Source organism: Ursus maritimus, unplaced genomic scaffold (genome assembly GCF_017311325.1).
Source record: "Ursus maritimus isolate PB19 unplaced genomic scaffold, ASM1731132v1 scaffold_16, whole genome shotgun sequence".
Lineage (NCBI taxonomy): Eukaryota > Metazoa > Chordata > Mammalia > Carnivora > Ursidae > Ursus > Ursus maritimus.
Window position 1 is genome coordinate 3,013,543 of NW_024424008.1, and position 8,738 is coordinate 3,022,280.

At 34.2% G+C, this 8,738-nt stretch overlaps 1 protein-coding gene across 1 annotated transcript; it reads left to right on the plus strand.

Moving 5' to 3' along the window:
• The first annotated feature begins 5,800 nt into the window (after positions 1 to 5,800).
• On the plus strand, positions 5,801 to 6,936 carry LOC103681395 (olfactory receptor 10A2). Its single transcript, XM_008710959.2, has one exon. It carries the CDS (start codon positions 5,983 to 5,985, stop codon positions 6,934 to 6,936), a length of 954 nt encoding a protein of 317 aa, XP_008709181.1. The 5' UTR covers positions 5,801 to 5,982.
• The last annotated feature ends 1,802 nt before the right edge of the window (positions 6,937 to 8,738 follow it).

Sequence of the window (8,738 nt, forward strand, 5' to 3'; positions counted from 1 at the left end):
AATTATATGTGTGCAGGGTTGGCATTTTATCTTTTCATTTAATATTATGTGGTGATTGTTGCACTACAGCAATAAATGTTCTTCAAAATTAAATTGTTGCATGATAGTTCCTTAAATTCATGCTTTATAATTGAACCATTCATTCATTTACCTATTAATGATTATTTTCAAGTTATCACTAATGTTTGGCACTGAACAAACTTACATGTAAAATCATTGCCTCCATCTCTTCAACAGAAGAGTTCTTGCATCAAAATGTATGAACAGTAGAGAATCCTCACCCAATTGTGCCTAATTTTTAGAGAGATTAAATTACACAGCCCTAAACAAAATAAGATATTGCTTACTTTACTGCCCCTGACTAACACTGAATATTTTTCAATTTTTCAAATTTGATGAAGAAATTGAATTTCTATGTTAATTTTTAATTTTATTACTAGCAAAATAGAAGAATTTTTATATGCTACTGGCCATTGGCACTTTTTGGTGAAATAAAATTTTGCATCTTTTCTTTCTTTTTTGGGGAGGTCATGTCTTTTAAAAAATTATTTATGTGACTCATTACTTATCAAGTAGAGAAATGCTTTTTATTTGTGGCCATTACTGCAAATATTTTTCTGTTTGCCATTTTTACCTTTTATTCATGGGTTTTTTTGTGTGTGCGTTATAAGTATGCTATTCCTTATTATGTCCAAGTATTTGTTCTTCAAATAAAAACCAATATATTTCACTGTAGATAGTATAAAAATATAAAATACAAAGAAGAAATTTAAAGCACTTGTAATTATATTACTAAGATATTAACAAAAGAATAGAACTGAAGGTTTCTATATGTATATTCATGCATGTATGCATATATATAAATTTTCATTTTGAAATAACTGTCTTACATTGAACATACTATTTCGTAGCCTAATTTATCAACTTTGCAAAACATATTGAATATTTTCCCATGTCATTTGATATTCTTACAACATACTTTAAAATTGCTTCATACCATATGATTTCATTCATAGGTGGAATTTAAGAAATAAAACAAATGAACAGAGGGGAAGGGAAGGAAAAACAAAATAAGATGAAAATTGAGAGGGAGGAGAACTATAAGAGATGCTGAACTGTAGGAAACAAACTGAAGGTTGCTGGAGGGGAGGTTGGTGGGGGAAGGGATAATTGGGTGATGGGCATTAAGTAGGGCACTTGATGTAATGAGCACTGGGTGTTATATGCAACTGATGAATCACTAAATTCTACCTCTGAAACTCATACAAAGAATTCATAGCATTCCATAGTGTAGATATAGTACAATTTATTTCACTGATCTATTTTTATACATTTAGACTATCCTTTATTATTTGTTTCAATTACTCTATTGTAAATAGAGTTGAGAGGAGAATTCTAGCAGATGAAATTTACACATAATCTTAATCTAAAATTGTAGACATGGAATTGCTAGTTCAGAGTCTCTGATACATACTGTGAAATCCCCCTATTATTTGGACCTACAATGTTCAAATGTTTATATTCTTTCACTTTTACCCAAAATAAATAATTAATATTTTAAATTTTTGAGAAATATAATCTCTTGTTAAAAATTGTATTTCATTTCTGATTAATTTGAATATTTTTCATGTTTTTTTGGCATTTGATTTCTGATTATGTGAATTGAATGATTATAGCTTTACCTAATTTTCTCTTGGATAAACCACAACAATCTCTTAAAATTTATCTTATATATATTGTCCCTATTTGGAATTTATCTTTAATTTCTATGTTAGGCTTTTAATGTTCAAACATTTAATTTTATATGTTCAAATCAATGAATCTTATCTTTTTTAGATTCTGTTTTAGAGTTTATGCTGCAAAAGACCTTCATCAGAAAGCTAATGTAAATATTAACATACATTTTTTTTCAAATTCAACTATGGCTTCCTATTTACACTTAAATCATCCATATTTGATGTATTTTGGTGTATTGTTTAAGGTGAGAATGTAACATTTATTTTCCCCTCAAGTTGACCTGAAGCTGTTTATTGAATTTGTCTCATATAAGCACTACTGTTGGGAGTCATTCTGTTTCAATTATTTGCCTAAAGTACAATTCTTCAAAGCATGCACACATAAACATAATAAAACATTTGAATATTAAGAGAGAATATAATAAAACATTGTAAAGTAGTATTATAATATGTTCTAATATCTGACTGTGTATATACTTCTTGCTCTACTTTTCTTAATGTTTTGGAATTAAATTAAATTTACTTTTTTATTTGTTGGTAATTGGCATCTTTATAACACTATTGTTTTCTTCATAAAGACAATATAGCACTCAATTTGTCTAAGACAGTTTTCTAACATTATGTAAGTACATTACATTCCATAAGGGCATGTCTACTTTTAACATGCTTATTCTAAAGTACTCTGTATTTTAATGATACAGTGAAACTTTTTCCCTACTTAGCTTTTTTTCATGAATATTGGAAAACCACTTATTTGCTATGTCAATCCTGAAACTGGCCAACCAATTGAATCTCTTAATATTGATAGTTTTTCATCTTCTTTTAATAATAATGTCATCTTTTTCTTTCTAATATTTACTTCTCATTTATTTTCCTGGTCTAATTGCATTGGCCAAAATCTCCAAAATTTATTGTGAAACTAAGTTGGGAGTCTCCAGAAGGACTTCAGGAGATCTGAGACTTCTTCCAAAATGCATACAATATTATACATATTTTTTGAAGGAGAAAGATTCCATAGTTTTTGTCAGATTCTCAAAAGATTGCATGATCTCCTGAATTTAAGAATCTCTGCTCTAATATTTTACTTGTAAGTATAGTGTTGACTGTTATTTTTTACATAGATATTCAGGTTATATTGAGAAAGTAGTCTGGGTTATATGAGGCAAAATTAAATCCCAATGGACTTACTACCATGACCTTCCTTGGGTTCTGAGATGCCTAGCTCCCCTAACTTCTGTCCATCTTTCATAATCTTCTTACACTCTTTTCATGTATAATGTCTAGGGGTTTTAGTTATACTTAGTGGAAAGAATAAGGAAAAGCACATCTCTCCCATCTTCCTAGAAATAGAGTTCTCTGATTTTCTTTTCCTTTACAGTTGAGCTAAAGTTTTTGTTTGGATGTGGTTTATAGGGGTCATTAAAATTACTTTTGTGGGGCGCCTGGGTGGCTCAGTTGTTAAGTGTCTGCCTTCAGCTCAGGGCCTGATCCCAGGGTCCTGGGATCGAGCCCTGCATTAGGCTCCCTGCTCCACCGGGAGCACTGGGAGCCTGCTTCTTCCTCTCCCACTTCCCCTGCTTGTGTTCCCTCTCTCGCTGGCTATCTCTCTGTCAAATAAATAAATGAAATCTTTTAAAAAAATAAAAAAATAAAATTATTTTTGTTTTATTTTTATCATTTTCCAGTCCAGTTACTTAACAGAATTTTTCCCTTTCTTCAAGTTAAAAAAAGAAAACTTTCACTAATATAAAGAAATGTTTGTGTAAACCTTATTAAATTTATTTTGTTTTGTACCTAGAGATTCTTTCAGTTCAAAAAGTCATGCCTTCCTTTAGCTCAGAGATGTTTGTTCTTCCCCTGGTACTTCTTTGAGTATTGTCTCTCTTTTCTTTGTCATGTCATTCTGGAATGCCTATCAAATTGATTTTATTTCCTGTACTTTACTTCATTATTCTCATTATCTTCCTATTTTCAAATTTTTTCTCAGTAATGTGAGTATAATTTCTCAAACTTGTATTCTAATTCACCAATTCAGTTTTCTTAAGTTTCCAACACTATGCTCCACAGCCTTTTAATTTTATAATCATGGTCACCATCCTCACCGCCCCCCCCCCCCAGCTACCATGGTCTTTTCTGACCCAAGACTCTCATTTTTATAACTACTTATTCAATATTTAATATCATATAGCATTTTTTGGGAGTATATATTGAAAAAAATTAATGTGTCTTCAGTTTCTTTTAGTTTCTTTTTTAAGAAAGGGAAGAACTATTCTGATGTCTTGGATTCATCCCATTAATTTGGATTATTGTCTTCATACCTCTCATGATTTCTCTATTTACTTATTTTCTCTATTTACTTATTCCAAAAAGCACAGGGCTGGGTTGTATTAAATGACAGTAGGAGTTTCTAATTAAGACCCTCTGTTTGCTGCATCAGTGATCCTTTTATTATTGTTTTTTTGAAGCTTATATTTGGTTTTTCTGAATTTGAGTTCAAAGCTGTAGACATTGCTTCATTTAATTTTTGGTGTTTCAGAGATATCTTAGATTGATCATTATCCTTTGTCAAAAATGATTTTCTCTTCCTGAATAGATGTTTTAGAGTTTTAAATACAATCTTGAAATTCAAATTACTCACCATGACCTGACTAATATTAGTTTGTCTACTCTCTCTTCATTAGTTTTATTGCTTAAAAATGGATTATATATGTCATTAGTTTGTCTACTGCCTAAAAACGTATTATATATGAAATAGGGATGAACATACCATCTGGTCTTCTTGATCTCGGGTATACAGATTTGATTACTCCACTAATTTCACCCTATACTGTCCATTCTCAATGTCAGAGTGATCTTTCTGCATGGCATATATAACAACGTCTCCCCTGTGCTTCCAAATATTCAGATGGCTTTCTTTATAGAGTAAGGTCGAAATTGTTGAGCATAGAATAAAAGTCTATTGCTGGAATGTATCCAAAACAAGGACCACATGTTTGTTTGTCTTCTACTTTGTTTCAATTCTGGTTTCTACTGCTCTTAATGTTTTAATTTCTGTTTTTAAGCTTGTGGGTTTTTTTTGTACAGTAGTTCCCAAACCTTTTTTTTTATTTCTCTAATTCTTTTTTATTTATTTTCCAATTTCATCTAATAATTCCTCTATTAGAACTCAATATTCTAGATTACCAAAATAACAAGAAAAGAAGAGCATATGATAGTAAATTACAAAGTAGAAATAAATAATACAAAATGTGATTTTGCAGAAATTCCTATTTTGATTTTCTTAAGTATTAATGAGTTGGTCCTCAGATCAAGGCAGAGCAGTCCAATGATGCATGGTCCAGTGGAAATCTGAGAACTCTGGAATCCAACAAATCTGTTTTGGATTTGAGATTTACCATTTTAATTGCTGTTCTTTAACTTCTCTGGGATCAGTTTCCTCACCTATAAAAGGCACATATAAAAGGACAAAACAAAGGCATGTGTTAACTGTCCTCAATACATACTAAGCCCCTCACTCACCTCCCAAATTTCAGCTGGCAAGAAAGATTCATGAAGAGTAGAAAAATTGTTAATGAATTATTCTGCATTATAATTGTAAATATATTCCTAAAGCTTTGATAAATGCACATGTATTGGGGTATTTTTTTAAAGATTTTATTTATTTATTTGTCAGATAGAGAGAGAGAGCACACAAGCAGGGGAGTGACAGAGTAAGAAGTGGGCAGAGGGAAAAGCAGGCTCCCCACTGAGCAAGAAGCCCAATGAGGAACTCAATCCCGTGACCCTGGGATCATGACCTGAGCCAAAGGCTGACACTTAACTGAATGAATCACCCAGGCATCCCCCATGTATGTGTTTTTAATGAAATCATGAACATTGGTCTTGTTTCTCAAAAGATTAGATGTTCTCGGGACTATCACTTCTCCCAAAATATGCCCGTTGGTGGCCCTTTCAGGGACTTATAGTTTTGGTTTGGTATAACTTTTCTGTATACGTTAATGTACAAATAAAGAAATATCAAATCCTCCAGAAGCTGGCCCAGGCCCATCTCTGAGTTTAAACACTGGCCATTCTTCCCTGTGTCTTTATTCTTAGAGAATACAACGCCTTTCCTCTTCCAACTGAGATCTTGACCTTGCCTCTTTTCCTGACACTAAAAAAGAGTCTGAAAATCAAATCCAGAGTCTGACTCTTCCAATCAAGAATCTCTCTTCATGACCACAGCTGGGGATTCATTTGTACATCTATGGCTGGAGGAAACTGGACAAGAGTTGGGGAGTTTATCCTCATGAGCTTCTCTTCCCTACCTACTGAAATACAGTCATTACTCTTCCTGACATTTCTAATCATCTACCTGGTCACCCTAATGGGAAACAGCCTCATCATTCTGGTTACCTTGGCTGACCCCATGCTGCACAGTCCCATGTACTTCTTCCTCAGGAACTTGTCCTTTTTAGAGATTGGCCTCAACCTAGTCATTGTGCCCAAGATGCTGGGGACCCTGCTTGCCTGGGACACAACCATCTCCTTCCTTGGCTGTGCCACACAGATGTATTTCTCCTTCTTCTTTGGAGTTGATGAATGCTTCCTCCTGGCCACCATGGCATATGACCGCTATGTAGCCATCTGCAGTCCCTTGCACTACGCAGTCATCATGAACCAAAGGACACGTGCCAAACTGGCTATTGCCTCCTGGTTTCCAGGCTTTCCCGTAGCTACTGTGCAGACCACGTGGCTCTTCAGCTTTCCATTCTGTGGCACCAACAAGGTGAATCACTTCTTCTGTGACAGCCCACCTGTGCTGAGGCTGGTCTGTGCAGACACAGCACTGTTTGAGATCTATGCAATTGTTGGAACCATTCTTGTTGTCATGACACCCTGCTTGCTGATCCTGTGTTCCTATACTCACATTGCTGCTGCCATCCTTAAGATTCCATCAGCTAAGGGGAAGCATAAAGCCTTCTCTACCTGTTCCTCCCACCTCCTTGTTGTCTCCCTGTTCTACGTATCTTTAAGCCTCACCTACTTCCGGCCTAAATCCAATAATTCTCCTGAGAGCAAAAAGTTGCTGTCATTGTCCTACACTGTTGTGACTCCCATGTTGAACCCCATCATCTATAGCCTGAGAAATAATGAGGTGAAGAATGCCCTTGGCCGGACCCTCCACAAGGCTTTAGGCCTTAGAAATGTCATCCCATAGACATTAAGAAGAGTAATGTGTACTGAATGGGGAGCAATCAATTTCCTATTTGGGATTCTCCTGCTCTCTTCCCTTCTCTGTTGGGATGAAACCCAACTGCTGAAGCTCAGTGCAGGGAAAAGAGCACAGAAGTGGATAAGACCTATTGCTACCACATGGAAAACTCATCTGATCATTGTAGGCTTATTTTATTTTTCTTATTGGTATTTCAACAATTCTGTGCCAAGTAATTCCAGATATTCATATTCCTATGTCCACATTTTGAATATTTTAAAACTGCTTATAATCCTAATGTGGGAACACATTTAATAGCAGGACAAAATCGGTAAAAATCATCATGTCACTTTCTCTTCCTTTTGGCAGATCTGACTCCATTCATCAGATAGAAAACCACCATATGATCCCTCCCATGCATAACTTTCATCATTGTCTTACTTCAGTTCGCATGCCCTTGAAGCAGTTCTAAGCTCACTGGCATGTGTTATGAATATAGGAAAGTGTATTGATAATCTCTATGCTTACACCGTTATAACCCCCACAATCATTTTATTTCTTACTCTATTGTTCCCAGGAAGAATGAGCTGAGCTTCCGTGGGCTCTCTCTCTATCCCATATTCAGGTTCTTAAACCTTGTTGAAGTAATGTTATAAATTTCTTTCTTTTTTTAAAATTCTTTTTTTAATAATAACTTTTTATTATGTTATATTAGTCACCATACAGTATATCCTTAGTTTTTGATGTAATGTTCCATGATTCATTATTTGCGTATAACACCCAGTGCACCATGCAATACGTGCCCTCCTTAATACCCATCACCAGCCTATCCCAATCCCCCACCCCCCTCCCCTCTGAAGCCCTCAGTTTGTTTCCGAGATTCCACAGTCTCTCATGGTTGATTCCCCCTTCTGTTTATCCCCCCTTCATTCTTCCCTTCCTTCTCCCACCGATCTTCCTATTTCTTATGTTCCATAAATGAGTGAAACCATATGATAATTGTCTTTCTCTGCTTGACTTATTTCACTTAGCATAATCTCCTCCAGTCCCATCCATGTTGTTATTGTGATTCTGTTTTTTGAGATTTAAATGCAATTAATTAACATATAATGTATTATTAGTTTCAGAGGTAGAGGTCAGTGATTCATCAGTCTTATATAATACCCAGTACTCATTACATCACATGCGCTCCTTAATGTCTTATGATTCTGTTTTCATCAAAGTTTAAAATGGATCTAGTTAACTGCAACATTAGCTCTTCTTTAACCACAAAAATATTTCTCATTCTTTTTATAATTTCATAGTACTCTGTTTTCTAGATATACCATAGTTTACTTAATGAATCTTTTACAATTACAAATCATGCTATAAAAAATAGCTTTATATAAGCATTTTCATATTTTTGCCAGTATATCTGACAGACGGAAATCTGGAAATTGGGAAAAGGGTAAATATGTGTATCATGTTGTTATATATTGGCACATTTCCCTCAAAACTGATTGTACCATTTTACACTCCCACCAGAAGTTTACAAGTGTTCTTGTTTCCCCACAGCCACGTCAATAACATTTGTTATCAAACATTTGAAATTTTGCTTATATAATAGGCAAAAAATAAGTAAAATTTTAACTTGAAGGAAATAAATTTTGAAGAATATGGAAGAAATATTTGAGTAAGTTGAGAAAATGGTGAATTTAATTCAGATTTCTGAGTTAATAGTTTAGGTGATTAGCAGCTGGTGATGCTTGGTACTCTATTTTCTTTACTTGAAAGGTTCTTTCCATCTTTATTTTAGACAGATCCATCTC

Coding starts and splice junctions, on each gene's coding strand:
- LOC103681395 (XM_008710959.2), top strand. CDS start 5,983: ATGGCTGGAGGAAACTGGACAAGAGTTGGGGAGTTTATCCTCATGAGC.